Source organism: Alosa pseudoharengus, unplaced genomic scaffold (genome assembly GCF_046254945.1).
Source record: "Alosa pseudoharengus isolate Yale_2024_CS ecotype anadromous, Long Island Sound unplaced genomic scaffold, YU_APseudo_1.1 YU_APseudo_1.1_scf_8, whole genome shotgun sequence".
In the NCBI taxonomy this organism is placed as follows: domain Eukaryota; kingdom Metazoa; phylum Chordata; class Actinopteri; order Clupeiformes; family Clupeidae; genus Alosa; species Alosa pseudoharengus.
In genome coordinates, this window is record NW_027468870.1 from 9,899,835 (window position 1) to 9,916,794 (window position 16,960).

General features: G+C 42.0%; 1 protein-coding gene across 2 annotated transcripts; it reads right to left on the bottom strand.

Annotated features, from left to right (window-relative positions):
* Window positions 1-1,147: 1,147 nt before the first annotated feature.
* esrra (estrogen-related receptor alpha) lies at window positions 1,148-16,021 on the bottom strand. Of its 2 annotated transcripts, XM_076273470.1 has the most exons (8): window positions 15,549-16,021; window positions 12,234-12,332; window positions 7,213-7,596; window positions 5,463-5,579; window positions 5,095-5,208; window positions 3,180-3,347; window positions 2,660-2,929; window positions 1,148-2,026 (listed from the first exon to the last, which is right to left on the bottom strand). In XM_076273470.1, the coding sequence occupies exons 3-8, from the start codon at window positions 7,589-7,591 to the stop codon at window positions 1,773-1,775; spliced, it is 1,302 nt and encodes a 433-aa protein (XP_076129585.1). In that variant the 5' UTR covers window positions 7,592-7,596; window positions 12,234-12,332; window positions 15,549-16,021; the 3' UTR covers window positions 1,148-1,772. The 2 variants fall into 2 exon arrangements, with proteins under 2 accessions (XP_076129585.1, XP_076129586.1); XM_076273471.1 differs by lacking the exons at window positions 12,234-12,332; window positions 15,549-16,021 and adding an exon at window positions 11,061-11,467.
* Between the last annotated feature and the right edge of the window lie 939 nt (window positions 16,022-16,960).

Genomic DNA, 16,960 nt, shown 5'->3' on the forward strand with positions numbered 1-16,960 from the left:
AGCAATTCGTCTCGGGATTCAGTCTACCAAAACTCATGTTACACGCTGCATTTCTTTTCCTTTCAGAGGACGCTCATCTCTGGACGGTGCACATAACATTGCTGAATGTTGCACAGAGGAGCTTGTTATCGTCCTCCCATCCCAAAAGAGGAAACTGATTACTCACTCCCCCACTGCCAAGGAGGATGGGTGAGGTCAGTGTCTATCTGGTTTGTGTCTGAGGACTGGAGAACACAAAGGTGACTATTCCCTTCACCAAGCTTGCTCCTCTATTTCCTCTCAGCTTAATAAACTGAAACGGCACTATCCACAACGTTATGACTATTATTACTCTCTACAAGTTGTTTTGTAGTTATATTGCTTTTAAAAGTATTGCATCTGCCATACTATTCTGTTTCACACATATACCCACATGTAAACCATGCTGTGTGTGTGTGTGTGTGTGTGTGTGTGTGTGTGTGTGTGTGTGTGCGTGTGTGTGTGTGTGTGTATTCTGTCCCTAGATTCCTGCCTGCCAGACACACAAAATGGTTTCCAAAGATCCTGTCTATGCCCAACTGTGCATATCACAAGCAAGGTGCTTTTGTCTTTTACACTTCTTGCATACATCTATACTACAAAAGGTTACTGTTTTAGGGAGAGGAAAAGTGTTTATAAAAGCTACTGAAAGCACGCCGCATGTAGGTTTTTACACTATTAGTTGAATGTGTGTTTGTTTTTAGTTGAGCCTATGCTTCTTTGTTCCAGTCAAAAGCTGTGTAATGACTTCAAACAAAGATACACTCACACTAGTTTGAGAAATAAAATCATATGACATTTTAGTTTGCGACATTCATGCTTATATGACTTGAATGTACGATAACAGCTAATTTGTAGGCATTAAGTGGAAGTTACATAGATTTTTTACACTAGTCTTTGAGGATATTCTTAACATTTTAAGTGGAAATGCAGCTGAAATGGGGCCTAATATAAATACTGCTAGTGTGTATCTCTGTACACAGGAATAAATAATTACTTCTACAAGATTATACACAGCTACCTCTGATGGGTTCACAGCATACTGGATGCAATCCTTTGCGAGGGGAGGCAAGGGTTGATTAAGTAAAGCCTGTTTAGAATTTCAAAAAGGGAAACATATGGTGCACCATTACTTTATATTGCTTCTTTCCTAACTGCAGGATTGCGTTTTTATTTCAATGTCAGAATATCTAACAAAAAGTGCCCAGTGAACATTGTAAATGAACATCTGACTAATCTGAATAAAATGTAAAGAGAAGGAATTCAAAGTGACATTTCACACACACCAAACTAATCTCTACCAGCCATTGCAGCATTCTGTCAATTGTCACAAAAGTTAATTGGGATGTTCCTCCTCCTACCCCACACATAAAATCAGTGGCCCAATGGTGTCCGGGAGATACAGCTGGCGGCTGGAGATTAGGTTGAAAGAGTATGGAGTATGGCTTTAAGCACTCATCTACTGTAATATTTGCTGCAGTTTGCCTCTTCTTCCACAGGACTACACAAGGGTAAGAGTTTGACAGCTATAGTGTGTGCCTTAAACACACATCATGGGGTCTTTCATAACAAACCTTTTATGCCATAAGTCAAATGTTCTTTCATAGCGCCATGATTACTATCCATCCAGCCAGCCACGTTAAAAAAAAGGGATCAACTGGTCAGCCTTCCACGAAGGTACGACCACCTCTCACAAGTTCTCCTTCCTCCATCCATCCGTCCATCGGTCTGTCCTGGGCTTGGAGCGTTTTGCTCTAGGGCGAGTCCATCATGGCCTCAAGCATCTCCAGGAAGAGTTTGTGCATGGGCACGCCGCCGCGGGTCTTGATCCCGTAGAAGGTGGTGAGGGCGCGGCCGGCGGTCTGGCGCAGCAGGGGCAGCGTGAGGAGCAGGCGGCCGGCGCGCTGGGGGTCCTCGGGCCGCCGCTGGCTCTCCAGCTCCAGCAGGGCCTGGTGCAGCAGGTCGCGCAGCTTCTGCACCGCCTCCATGTCCTCGATGTACACCGAGTCTGAGAGGAGACAAGTGCAGGGAGGGAGGAGTGGGAGAAGGAGGAGGAAGAGGGGGAGGAAGAGAGGGAGGAAGAGGAGGACAAGATAAAAAAAAAGATAACATTAAAAAAATACCCAAAAGAGTGTCACAAGTGGCGCCATTCTGTACATGAAAACATACACATAAGTAAAAAGATAAAACAAAAAAAGAATCAGTCATTAGACACATCAGTGCGGCAGAGAGAGGCGTTGCAGTATATAGTTTGATGGCCACGGGTAGATAGATAGATACAGTAGATGGTAGGAACGACCAGCAGGAGGAAGACAGAGAAGAGAACGGGGGAGTGTCGCAGCGACTAGTGCATTCACATGCAAATGCAGGCTTTGCCGACTGATGTGTGATGACAACAGATTGTGATGCATGTTCTATTGATAGGGCAATCACTGACAGCTTGAGTATTTGCATACCAAATAGAAAGTGTGGGGGCTAGGCAGGCTATCAGAGGGAATCTAGTGTTTACTGTAATCACTGGTGTCACGAGGCCTGCTGGAACAGGAGTGAAAATGTCCATTACACCTTTTTTTCCCACATTGCTTTACAGCAGACAACACATTCTGCAACTGACTACATTCGGGGGGAAAGTTGTGGTTACCTGAGTTGGTAAGGGCTATGGCCTTGAGCATGACGAACTCCTCACGGTCCAGCTGTAGGGAGCGGAAGCGCCGTGCCAGCTGGCTGATGGCGGCGTTGAGCTCGGTCAGGCCCGCCACGCGGGACATCTCCTCGTCCAGGACGAAGTCCTCGGCGAACACCACCTCGTCCTCGCAGCCTAGCGAGCGGTAGGCCACGCCCAGCACCAGCACCTCCAGCCACACCGACTGCAGCACGGACATCTGGTCGGCCAGCGAGAGGGACAGGAAGCCTGTGGGGGGAAGAGAGGTGCCGAGAGAGAGGGTTTCAGGGAGGTGACAGGCACACCACACTTCGTAAAAGCTCTGATATGACACCCAACCGAATCCGGGAAAATCAGCAGCTGGCACCCCTCTCCCAACAAAACACCCCTGCTTGCTATTCAAAAGGCTCACGGTTTCCAACCCCCTTCCCCAAAACAACCCTCTCGCACTTCGTTCCTTTTGTTGTCCCTGTTTCCTCTCCACCTCCCACTCTCTCACCAGGGATGTGTTTGGCCCAGCCGATGATGACCACCAGCTCCCTGTCTGCCAGGTCGCAGAGCGTGGTGAGGGTCCGCTGGGCCGTGTCCGCCTGCAGCGGGTCCGGCATGGCGAAGAGCTTCTCTGGCTCGGCCACCAGCAGGTGGGACACGATGATGTTGGAGGAGCCTGAAGGACATCAGAATAGAGGAGAATCTCAGTTATATTGTTTGCAGGTCCAAGTTCAGGAGCTCAGCAGTAGTGATCCTCTTTCCATCACCCATCCTGTTAGTAGTAAACCATCTACTGGAAGTATTTAGGTATAAGCATGCATTTGCAATTGTTTTTATACTTCCTAGTCTGCTCAGATTCCATACATGCACAGTTGGTGGCTTGATAGTGCAGTAATCACAAATAATTGGGTCCACACAGATAAATTTACATAACTAGGACTTCAGCGAACTCTTGCATACTTGCACACTCATTGGACAATCAGAGCCTGTGCCTGTCTGTCCTATGATCATACACATACACGATCTGACTCATACACATCGCGATTCGATGCAGGGGAAAAAACATCTTGTAGTAAAGAAGGTAAGCAATTTTGCAAATGTGGGAACGGCACAAAACTTGGCCATAAATATTTTGTATGCACTTGCGGTGATGGCCTAGTAATGTGAATAGCGGACTATAACCAAAGAAACCAAATTGGATTTGCACCAAATAAAGGCTGTGTTGTGGGGTGGTGTTTCTACAACATGCACAAAACGTTCAAGCAGTGACATGTGGTTTAATGCATGGGTTAACGTGACATGAGTCAGACAGAAGATGGGTCTGTCTTTAGTTCCTGAATTCTGTCCCTCTCAAGTCACGTTAAATGGTGTGATTAGCAACTAGAATTAAAAGAATTTCCAGGGTGACACCCCGTGTTATTATTATTATGCTATAGGTTCAAATTTTGCTATAGGCTATAGATCCTATGAGTCTAAGCCATAGTAAAAAAAAGCCTAATTAGTCAAAGAGTTGTGTGTAAATAGAGGTTAAGATATTATATTCTAATGAAATGAAATACCAAATACCGATATTTCTAACACAAAATAAGTAGCAAAAAATTACAACGCATTTTCTTCTCTGCACTGGTTGTTACAGTAAGCCTAAATACATATAAATAGTAATGATTATTAAATAAAATGTATAACAGCAGGCTATTTCAAACCAAAAATAAACAAACAATTATGTCTAAAACTCACTCCACACTGGCACTGTCTCATCTAAGATCTGGAGCAGAGGCAGGAAAGGGTAAAATTTCTCAAACATTTCTCAAAAATTACATAATGTGAGCAAACACAACACTATGCAAATTATATTTATCTACTGAAATGAAAACTCTACGGAGTTTGTTTTGTAGGCTACATGATCCCCAACTAGCGCGCAGTGCAGAGCTACACCAACACACCAGCCACGCACATCAACTACACTCAACTATGTGTATGCCACATGCATAGTTTAGGTTAGTTATAGTTTAAACAGAGAACTATTTGTGCGAAGGTATTAGCATGTGTAGATTCAAGATACATGAATCTAGCTAGTTGTATGTTTTTGAAGTGCAAGACTGAAATAAGCGTCACGAGTAGGCTACGTGAAAGTATTGCAGCAGCTAAGCTACCATGATTGAGGGGAACTGTGTAATTACGTGGTATCAGTGGGTGGTATCGATGAATTTTTACGAGTACAAGTACGGGTCCAGTATCGGCCCGATCCCCAATGCCAGTATCGGTATCGGCCCATCCCTATTATTATTTATTGCTTCAGATGTTGAGGAGACGAAACCCCAGATTTTTATTCTGTTATACAAGTACAAGGAGATATTATAAAGTCATTTTGAGTCTTGATTCATTCCATCAGAGGCCTGGTATGGCTGACCCCAGCAGCTTACCTTTCTCTCCCTCCTTCCTCAGTGGTATCGGAGCACTCTGGTACGTGGCGTTCTCCACTTCGGGACGTCGCTTGTACTTTTGCCGCCCTCCTCTCACTCGGTCAAGGCGCACTCCTGAATTAAAGAACATTGGGGGACAGCCACAGAAGGTTAATGGTGATACGACAAGACATTAAATATATAAAACAAAAACCACACAACCCTGAAATATAGGGGCACAGCTGCAAGAGATTCAACAAGTAGGGAAAGGACTGCAACTGGTTTCCAGCTTAGATGCTATCCTGGCTCCAGCCCCAGTAAGCAGGGCTGTGTGGTCCACAAAAAGGTGGGCTCCCTATGGGCAGCAAGACTGGACTCAGGCCACTCACCCTCTTTGAGCATGCCCACTTTGAGGCACTTGGTGAAACGGCAAGCCTGGCAGGCCTTCCTGCGTCGCTTTGTGATCTCACACTCGTTGGATGCCGGACAGCTGTACTCAATGTTACCTAGGAAACAGACAAAGACAGGAAACGCAAGGTGTGAGAGAAGCATCCAAATGAACAGGGAAGCGCTCCAGACCAGTGGCTTGTGACTAGCATTAGACAGCACAAAAAAATGTAAACAAAAGAAAAAACAACAAGAACTAGAACATTAAGAGGGCTGAAAACAGTTCTTTGTATTAAGTTTTTCAATCTACACAAAGGAAGAAAGTACCCAAATAATAAACCCTTTAGGTTTACTTATGCATGATAATAAAGATCAATGTCCCTTTTATCTGTATTTGTATTCTCAAAATTTGTTGGACCTTTTTTAAAACAAACGTGTAACCTTGAAAAATAGGTCAAGCTAGAAAAAGTGGGTCAGTCTAAGGTGACTTGAGATTACATTCAGGTATAGCCTTGCATGGTTACAGTTTTTTGTTTTCCAAAATATCCCTTTTTGAAGGATCTTTGCAGGGATGGACAGACAAGGTATTGAATTTACTGTAACTGATAGAATGTCTCTATAACATATTACATGTTAAGCCCTTATGAGGGTTTGATTACAGCTTAATATTTATCGATATTTCAGCCCCCAAAATGCATACCATTACAGTTATTTTCAATCGCTAACAAGTGCTTACCCATACTTCAGATACTTTTTCTAAACTCTTAACACAGACTCCCACCTACAAAACACAATTGGCCAAATGGATAATTTTCTTCTCAAAAACACATTTTGTTAAATATATACTAACACATCTTTCTCTGCACACACTAACTTTACCAAAACACTGGAAATCTGACTCAAAATGAAATTATTCTGTCAAAGAATAACACTTGATTTCACTTCACAAAGTACATGCAGTCAATCAAAGTACACCAGGTTTCAAAATACTGGCTATTGCAAAATTACAAAAACTGCATAGACTTTTATGTTTCAGTTTTACAGGTATTTGCATGCAAAACATGGTATCCACCGTTTTTACACCAAATTTCTCGGTTGAGAACTGTATGGCCACATGTAATGTTCATATTCAAAAGCATTCCAGTAAAAAGCAAATCATTTTTTTTCCATTTACTGTTTACTACAGGAGGTAGCCTACAGTGGAAATACTGTTTACAGTATGATAGAACGGAAAAAGTTTTACAGTATTGCTTACAGTAAACAAAATATCCATGAAACACACAAGAGCATTCTGAACAAAAAACAACAGCAAAAAGGGGGGCTAAAAAAAAATCTCTGCGATCTTCAGAGTAAGGCCACATGTTTTCATCAACATCGCATCATATATTATACAAGGCGATGCACCTGGGATGAAACCATTTGGTAGCAGAAGCAGAGCAGAAGCAGAGGTTTTTATATTGTATCTAAGGTTTTTAATATTGTGTTTGCTATTGTGGGATGTGGTGTGTTTACGTAAATACTACAAAAACAAACCATAGTTTTGTTGGGAGGTATAGCTTGTCTGTTAAGAAAACGTAAGCATTGTGGAAATGTGTTCACTGACTGCATATTGTGTGAAAACGACATGAAATGTGTGAATGGTATGGCCACAAAAGACTGATGCTGTGCTAATTGTGTTTAGAGTTTTGAAAATGTGACAACTGGTTAGACAAACGCTTGTTAGCGACTGAAAAAAACTGTAACTCAACTCACCTTGTATTGTTCTCTTGAAAAAGGCCTTGCAGGCTTCACACGAGGCCACCCCGTAGTGATAGCCCGACGCCACATCTCCACACACTAGGCAGAGCCTCTTGGGCAAGGTGCTCAGGGCGTACTTGCACCGTCCACCTCCACTGCCCGTGGACCCTTCCTCGGCGCCGTCCCCGGCCTCCTCTTTGAAGTGGCAGCGCAGCGCAGGCGTGTAGAGGGGCGGCGAATAACGACCGGTGCCGTCTCCGCGGGTCCCTCCGCCGCCGCTCTGGGACGAGTCGGACGAGGCTCCACCGGGACTGGCGCGGCCCCCGCCGGGTCCCTCGGGGCTGCTGGGCTCCGCTTTAATGTAGAGATCTGAACGGCGCTCCCTGGAAGACATTATTCCTGCCACAGGAGAAGCACAGAGGACATACAGTTACAGTTACCGGTACATAGCTATATAATTATAATAAAAAAAATTTTAAGCATTCTGCCAACACTTTTGTTTAAACTCGTTTTGACATGGAAATATACCCAAGTTTCTCAGTTTTTTTTCATCAGAGTAAGTTTAGATTTTATTAAACATTTGCACAAATACTTGACACTTGCTTAAAAGATAGGACTTGGGTGTGCGATCAGTCAAAGCTTTTTAAGATGTCTGTGAATAGCAACTTCATGTTTTAAGCTAGAGGGTTAGCCAGTGTTTCAGTCTTTCATAGGAGCATGATAACTTTAACACATAGCCTAAGTTCTGATGATTACAGCTACAGCTCTGAGTAGCCTTCAGTGTTGCTGGATAGTTTTCAGAGGCCATTCAGCATAGCGCTGAAATACATATACAGGTAACCAGTGGCTAGCCTACATAGGCCTAGTCATATAACTCTTTACCCTGAGAAGTGAACATATGTTAATGTATCAACATAAGAGAAAAGCTTTCCTCTAACTTCAATAGAAGATTTACCTTTTAAATACAAGCTTACAAAAAACACACAAATCCAAGCTCAGTCTCATCAGAACGCAAAATACACTTTGGGTTAAGATGTTGCTCACTGTTTCATACTAGCTGGCTGGCACAGTCAGCTCGATTTGCAGTCAGGCTTTCTATCAGGCTTGGAATCATGTAATTCCATGGTTTGCTTTCATTTCTTCAGTATTGTATTTTTCTGTTGAATGTATATCTTCCATATACTAAGCCAGTGTTTATCAAACTTTTTCAGACCAAGGACCACTTAATCAATAAAAAAAAGCCTCACGGACCACCTAGCTAAAAAAAAAAAAAAGTACAGACTACTTGGGCTAGCTTGCGGACCCCCGGACCACACTTTGAGAAACACTGTACTAAGCAAAGCAAACATGCCTACATTCCCATTCGGCCACATTTATATCTGGTTATATATTTGGCAAGACCTTTGTTAGCAACAACACAAAACAGCTATGAGAACACAGAGGTCTGCCATGTAATTTACTTCTAAATTCTGATGGATTTTAAATTACATAGACCCAATCAGCATTCTTGTTTCAACAGCAATAACAGAGCCTTCCTGGTGGCATTAAACCAGGCACCTCAGCTACTTTGTTGAAGTACTCAGCATTATTTGGTAGCTATTACTAGGTTATAAGAAAAAGGCGCTGTTATTAGAAACTGAGGTCAATGCTGAGGTCAGTGAATTTACAATCAGGACACATTCTAATAGATGGGCAAAGTGCATAGCTCACTGAAGTGAGGTGGCGGAATCCTACGGTGGCTTGATTGTTAGACAGTAGCAATTACCTGCTAATACCACTTATGCAAACATCTAGAAAACATTCCCTTCTCCAATAAGTAGGTCACTACATTTCATAACAACCTTAAAAGGTTCTGAGGTTTGACACTGACAGTGACACATGACAAAGTGTAAAAACTGGAAGTGAATATTTCCACATACAAGGGTATGCCAGACTATGTGCAACAGTGGATGTATAATCTGAGCCCCACTGCCTGCTGCCAGGGCAGATTAGGGTCATTAATCCAGCAGAGAAGAGCTTCAAGCCTTTAATTAAACTGCCAGAAACAGGCCCAGATTGTAGTGCAGCAGACTATAAGATCCAGTACCCAAACAATGAAGTTGCTACTTTGTCAATCAAATACACAATATTGATTCAGCAAAACTGATTCAGCAAAAATGGTTAACTTAATGTCTAAGGTTAGGTATGAAAAATACCATTCTCACATTCTCAACTCTCTTGAGGTAAAACTCAACCATCATCGTAAACACTATGGGGCCCACATGACAAAACAAAAGGCAACAGCTGTATTGCAACTTCAATTGGCACTCATAACTCAAAGCATGTGCTATACGTCACTGGACGGTGCGTGTTGCTAAACTGTATTATAGCAAATCTCATTAAATGCTTGACTGTCCTTTCTTTCACTTCCCTTTGTCTCATCCACACATTTCACTGCCAATGAAAGCTTCTGTTGTACTAATTCTAGCTGTTATTGCTTATTTCACAAAGACAGGGCCCAGGACATGAACATGTACAAAAAAATGTGGGTCAACCAAGCAGCCATTTCTCAATAAACATTGTCCTGCTTGGCTCCCCTCAACTCTCTCATGACATGTTGGGCAATGCTGGGCAATGTACAGAGTTGCTGTAATGGGCTGGTGTCTGGGGTATGGTGTAACACTCTGCCCTACAATCCCAGTCCCAATGCAGTATGACATGTAACCTTTGCTATTACATCCCTTAGCCACCTCTCTCTCTCTCTCTCTCTCTCTCTCTCTCACTCACTCTTTCTACTTTTCTGTCACTGCAGTGCCGTGCTTCCAAAAGCTATCATTAGAGTGAGCCAGGCAGCCAGAGGATGGCAGACTGGCTCAGGTGAGGCAAAACAGGAAAAACGTCACGCAACCGCCTTATACTAAGCAGCATATTTACATTACATTTAGCAGACACTTCTTGACCAAAGTGACTTACATATGTCAGCTATATTACAAGGGACCACATTGTCCCCGGAGCAACTTGGGGTTAAGTGCCTTGCTCAAGGGCACAACGGTGGAAGCCGGGAATTGAACTGACAACTTCCAGGCTACTGCACACTAACGTTAGCCCAGCTCCTTAACCACTACACTACCACCATATTTATCAGAATATTTGGTTAACATGTTTGAGATGGTTATTGTGTAAAGTATTGACTGTAAAAAGTGATTCAGAGACAACAATTAAACGATGTCATGCGCACGAGCTCCCTATTCCCAAAACAATTTCTACCCTTTGTGTGGGCTAACCTCCTCAAGTAACGTTACGCTTGCGAGGAACACCGCGTGTTCCAGCTTTGGAATGGATTGACGGCATGTGCTTGAAGAAAAGCACTGGAATGACACAGAAAAGGTTATTAAAAATGTCAGGGCCAGAACATAACACATATGAAATATTCTGCATCAAGCAGCAGAGTAGATGCAAAGACTTCCACCGACAGGTATCATTTTATGTCATGTAAACATTATAAACTAAAGATTAGCTTAGGTAAAAAGAAAGGTTATGGTCGTTGCCAGGTTAGCGAACAACCCTAACGTTACAAGCTAGTTCTAGCAAACTAGAAGCTATGCTAAGAAGCCAGATGGTCGCTGCAAACCCTGTGTTTGGCGGAATAATGTCAAACATGGGTCTGCTCAAAAGATGAGGACTAGCTTTTACTCCTATATAACTTACTGACAATGAATAGGTAAGTTGACTGGCGAAAAATGGGTTCGGAATGGCTAACGTTACTGACGCTGCTGTTATTAGCAACTTTAACATCACTTGCTAGGGCTTCTACAACAACTCCAAGCAAGCTAGCCAGCTAACATCAATGTAGCTACCGTTAACTGTGTTGCTAGCCGACTTACCTCCACCTTTAAAGGTAACAAGAGAGCCGGCGATATGTCCTCACCCTTCTGTGTTAACTCTCAGGGCTGGTAGTATCCAGCCGTAAACTAAATTAATCTGTCTCGTTTCCAATAAGCTGTCTGAAATATAAACTTAGCTAACGTCACATCTGTAGCAATGTACATTTTCCAACATAACGTTACTGTCTGCATGCAAACTCAGTGTCGAAGGCTATTGGTTGGTTGGAGGGAGGAGGGAACCTTTACAGTTGGGGGAGGACACTTATTAATTTATTAATAAGAAAAAGAGACAGCGTCTCGACATTGTGAAAATTGAGGATGTGTCCATATGTAATTACACACACACGACAAATGTTATAGCACACACACACAGGCCTACATACAACTGTAACGGAGAATGACAGAATAGCCGGCTTTAATTTTAATTTATAGCATGTTCGAATATGCAGTGCGCAGGTTAGGCCAATGTAGGCCTACTGTGTTAATCGAAAAATGCACAACACAATGTACTTACACCTTATAGCAGTGTTTTTCAACCACTGTGCCGGGGCACACTAGTGTGCCGTGAGAGATCATCAGGTGTGCCGCAGAAAATTACCCAAATGTCACTCACTGGTCCAGAAAAGCAACTGTTGCATCAAAGAATTTATAACCACATGCTCTCATTGATTGTATGATTGCACTATTTGTGGTATGCAGGCATTGTACAACGGGGGTCCCATATCCAGTATTCACAGAATCATCACATATCCAGTTCATAACAACAATTAAATTAGATATAGTCACCTACAAATGAAACAGAGGCGCTTGTTTTATTGAGCAGGTCTTGCATAGAAGCCATAATAAGGCCATATCTGTGTATTATTTGAAATTTTAGGCTATGGTATTTTTTCTTCACACAGGATGTTAGTGTGCCGTGGGACATTTTAAGTGTCAAAAGTGTGCCGTGGCACAAAAAAGGTTGAAAAACACTGCCTTATAGTATGACATTGACATATGATTGTTATGACCATTAAGTCAAATAATTGCTTATTTGTATTAATTACAAACCTTTAACAAAAATACTTAATATTCCCCTCTAATTAATAATCCTATTATTTCATATTGCATATAAGAAAATACATATAGAATGAAAATATATTGAGATCACAGAATTGTAAATGTGTAGTATACCTGATCTGTAGGGCAGTTTCTCTGTGTTGCTAGTGCTGAGTATCCTCTTTCTCTCAGTTACTGTATGGCTTGGTCAGTTCAATCTGGTCATCAGGAGCCCTATGAAACATAAACATACAAGATATAAACTCAAGGTCACTAAAACATTGTATGCTATGAATTGTATGTTACACCACAGTGGAAAACAAATGGCAGATTTTGACAACTGTATAGAATACAGTAGGTTATAGAATTGCATCAAATAAAGAAAACTGTTTAAACTGCTTTATACATTTTATACACTTTATACATTTTCTTAATTATGAAAATCTGTGCTCACTCTCCTTCGCTCTCTCAACTTTTTTAATCTTAAAATGTTCACTGCCATGACGCCTCCAAAGCATTCAAAGACTTTAAATCTGCCTTTCTCACTCAACGCCATGCACATGCTAAATTACTGTGATTCAAATAGCTACTACAATGACCAGTTAGGCCTAGTTAATAATGGTGAATGACCATCACAACTCTGAATATTTTGTCACATTTCACACACTGACTGCTGTCATATCTCTATAAAAATGGAAGATGTTCTGTTACCTGCCTGTTCCCATCAACAGTTTGACATAAAATGCTGACATAGGGGAGCTGTTTCTTTGTCACAACACAAGCATGCATTCAAATGCTCTCTCTCTCTCTCTCTCTCTCTCTCTCTCTCACTCAATCTTGCTATCTCTTTCTCACTCAATTGTACTCCCTCTCTCTCACACACACACACCCTCCCCCTCTCTGTGACACATTCCAAAGGTCAAAGTCACAGGAGGGCTTGAAGGACAAACGCAATGACTACAATCTCTTTCTGTATCATACTGCAGGCACACAAAAGGGAAAACAACCCTTTAAACTGGGTGATAATTTACCAAGTTTTGTAGGAAAGAGGCAAGACAAAAGAAAAACGAGGAAAGATGAAAGGCAAACTGATACTGTATGCCAAGGTGAAAACTTGAGCATTATGATAATGGTCTATAAACGCATGCATGTGTGTTACTTATATTAGACACATGTATTTTCACTTGTTTAAAGCACTACACTATAGATTTATAGGCAGCAATATGGGCATTACTACTAACAATATTATCATTTTACTATAGGTGGTCACTGGTAAATTAGTTATATGACAATAAGATATTTATATAATAACAACAACATACTATAATAAAAGATTAATAATCCTGCATTTCGAAGGATATTTATCTTCATTAGCAAAGAACAATAATTCAAAAGAATTAACTTTGCAATGGCAATCAGACATCTGAGTGCAATGAATATAACTGTTATACTAACAGTTAGTAAGCACTCAGTAAGTAGTGTTATACTAACAGTTAATAACCACCAAATTTATCCAACTTTTTAAAGGGTGTGTTTACATTTTACAAAGGCAAACAATTTTAAATTGATGTTTGCCACAAAACTATGGCCTCAGAATAACCTTGATAGGACCACATGATAAAATGATATACAAGGATACCATGAGGGTTGTGTTGAATAAGTTTTAATACAGCTGTAAAGGTGTAAGTCAAGTACTGGTCTCACACTTTCAGTTGTGTTTTTATATTATATACTTTAATTACTTTTTCTGCTGTTAAAGAATGTGTATGTGTTGTCTGTATGCTGCTGAGACCTTGAATTTCCCCTGGGAATCAATAAAGTATCTATCTATCTATCTATCTATCTATCTATCTATCTATCTATCTAGAAGACTTAAAGTAGTTGAGATGTCTACTGTGTCAAGGACTTTTTAAATCAGGAGAACAGAGTGAGAGTGTGCCCTACTGAATCCTTCCTGAGTCCTCCTAAGCTTCATGTTTTAGTAGAATAATGACTTTCCACTTTTCACCTCTTAAACTCACTTGGAGGTTAAGAGTGTTTATAATCTAACTAAGACTGATCTTAATCCATTTATGAACCAAACTGAAAAATGTAAACATGTCAATTTCAAAGTTATGCACTTTTATGTTCCATGGAAAACAAGGAGCGAGGTAGCTGTAGCACAATTAATAATATCAGAATAACGTTGTCTTGAAAGGTATACCATTCCTTACTAAGCTTGGCCTCCTGTTCACTGTATTTCAGAGGGCTGCTAGACCAGACTTTAGAAGGTGACCTTGCCCAGTGAGCCTTGACTGGCGAAAGGTTTACAGCGAAACTGGATTACAACTTCTTAAGAGCAGGGAATCCCACTCACTGCAACAACTGCCCATGTTCCCTCCATATCCTGAATGACCACTTAACCTACTGACTGGTGTCTGAAGCTTATTGCTCTACTACAGGTGAGAAAATAATACTGAAATAAACAAATGTGCAGAGTTAACAAAATCACGTGTTCAGCAACACTGCAGCAAGCTCAGAGAGAGAGAGAGAGTGCCACTATGACACATTGCTCTGTGCAGACACACTAAAACTGTGGCCAAACTGTACCTAAGTTACCCCAGACGTAGGCTCCTATGTATCAAAATAACAGAAGTACCAAAAGATATACCGAATCCAATCAAAAATAAATATTACTAGCTGTTAGATTTGTAATGCACTGCATTGAAATCACCGCAAATCCAGACACGTAGCCTACTCCGTAGCCTATAATGTATGAAAATATTCTGCATAACATTTGAAGTTGGGTGTTCTTTGAAGATGAACCGGTTTCATTACGTCAGTTGTTACGTCGCAAAAATGCCTCGAATGCTGGGATGCCGATAGCTCCTAGAGCACAAGTAGTGAAGTCTATTTTTGGACTTCAACTGAGGAATCTATTGGCAAATGCGACGCATCTCGTGTAGTGGAGGTGGGAGATCTTATTCGCTGACACAAAGTGAAGCGCACACACAATCGTATCAAGGTCAGTCCTTGACAGGAAACAATTGCAACTAACTTTCTTACAAACTGCATCGACTCCAAATTAGCCTATGTTAATGACATGCACACGATAGCCTAGTCTCCCTTAAGCAGGTTACGGGGCAGCAGGGCTGTGTTCCCCTGGAACATTGTACAGGTTAGGCTACTTCAAAAAATACCGTATCTGCTGCAAGTGGGCTATTAAAACAATGACGTTACCCTATCCACGGAAGCCTTGCTGACCAAATGCGGCAGGTCTACAAGTCATGCTCACATGCTGACAAACATGGTCACGTTCGATCAGGTATACAGTTCAGAACATGCATAGGTGTGATACACATGAATTGTTCAGTTCTGCGACAGAGCCATTGTTAACATATCGAGCTTAATCAGGAATAGAACAGTTATTGTGGATAATAAAAAACAACAGGATAAGGCTAGTCTACTTACAAGTGTTTGTGAAAACATTTCTGATGGTAAGCGTCTCAGACCAACCGGTGCCGGGGCAACAGAGGCTCTGTAACTCCCCCACAGTAGACTAGAGGGCAGTTGGTCGACCGTCTCAATCCAGTGATCCACTGTGAACATGAAACTGCATACCAATTTTCTTCAGATGATGCTCTGGCAGTAAGTAGGCCTAGTCTATATTAACACCACCTTGACTGTGTTCTATGATTGTTAGAGTTTACAGATTCAATGGCATTAAAGCAGATCTCGCGAGTGACGCCACAGTTTAACCTACAGAGCATTAACCGGCCGCCTTTAGTTGCGTTGGCTATAAGGTTGACGGCGTTACATTCGGTGAATTGCCTAATTCGTTAATCCATATTTTCATCCGCAGTTCTGACGGGGTTCTTGCAAACGACAAATTTTGTTAGTCACTATCAAGGTTCGCGTCTTCCGCTGATACAACTAAGGTTCTAGTTACGTAGGCTATATCCCTTCTTCTCTCTCCTCCCTCTCCCCTTTTGCGTCTGCTGTCTCTCCGTTACGTCCGCGCGCCCCCTCCAATCCCGTTCTCCTCTGCGGGCGTCATCAGCGTTGCAACAATGAAGAAAAATTGACCTACTGTAGGCTAATGTAGTGTCTGATGAACTGGGTTGCAAGCTTTGTCTACATATATCAGTAGCAAGTCTTTTCAAATTTCTAATTCTCTATACTGCACTTCTCACACGTTTAAAAATAACACAAACTTCAGCCTGACACGGTGCCCAGTAAATGTCTACTGCTGAGTGTATATTCACATAATAATCCGAATCCGCACTCTGCTGTTAACCTGAATTTACGTATTATCCATGGTAAATTATGTGACAAACTAGAGGGCTTTTGCCTACGAGCCCACCGTTATATTTAGGCTACAGAAACGGATGTCATAGCCTACAATTTATGCGCCGTAGGTTTAGGCTACTATGCCAGGGGTTTCGCTAGACATACAAAATGCCATGCTATACCTTTATAATATTGCCTAACAGTTGTTGGAGTGCCAAAATTGATTTAAACATATGAGGCTGTTATATTCAGTGGAATGCTATCTATTCGCTCCACAGAAACACGCGGCACAACTGTAAATCACACATCGCTTTAGATGGCATGGAAAATGTTTGCGCCGCGCTCTGTCTGTTCGGTCTTGTGACACTGACCCAACTTGCTGCTCTAGGCCACCCTCGTCAGCTGGTACGTGGAACAGTTTTGGGCACAGCGCCAAGGAAGAGGGGGTCAGCGAGACTGCAGAGCTGAGAGGGGAAGAAACTGAGGTTTCCAATCCTCTCAGTAACTTGATCACAGCAACTGGCATTGGGAAAGGAAGAGCGTCTGAGCCCGGTACAATGCTGTAACGGAAAAGAGCCTGTCCCGTCGTGGAA

Excerpts from the sequence above, each read along its gene's own strand:
- esrra (XM_076273470.1), bottom strand. The coding sequence starts at position 7,591 with ATGTCTTCCAGGGAGCGCCGTTCAGATCTCTACATTAAAGCGGAGCCC. Across the intron at positions 5,209-5,462 it reads AGTGGGCATGCTCAAAGAGG|GAGTGCGCCTTGACCGAGTG; the intron begins GTGAGTGGCCTG and ends TCTTTAATTCAG. Across the intron at positions 3,348-5,094 it reads GAGGAAGGAGGGAGAGAAAG|GCTCCTCCAACATCATCGTG; the intron begins GTAAGCTGCTGG and ends GATGTCCTTCAG.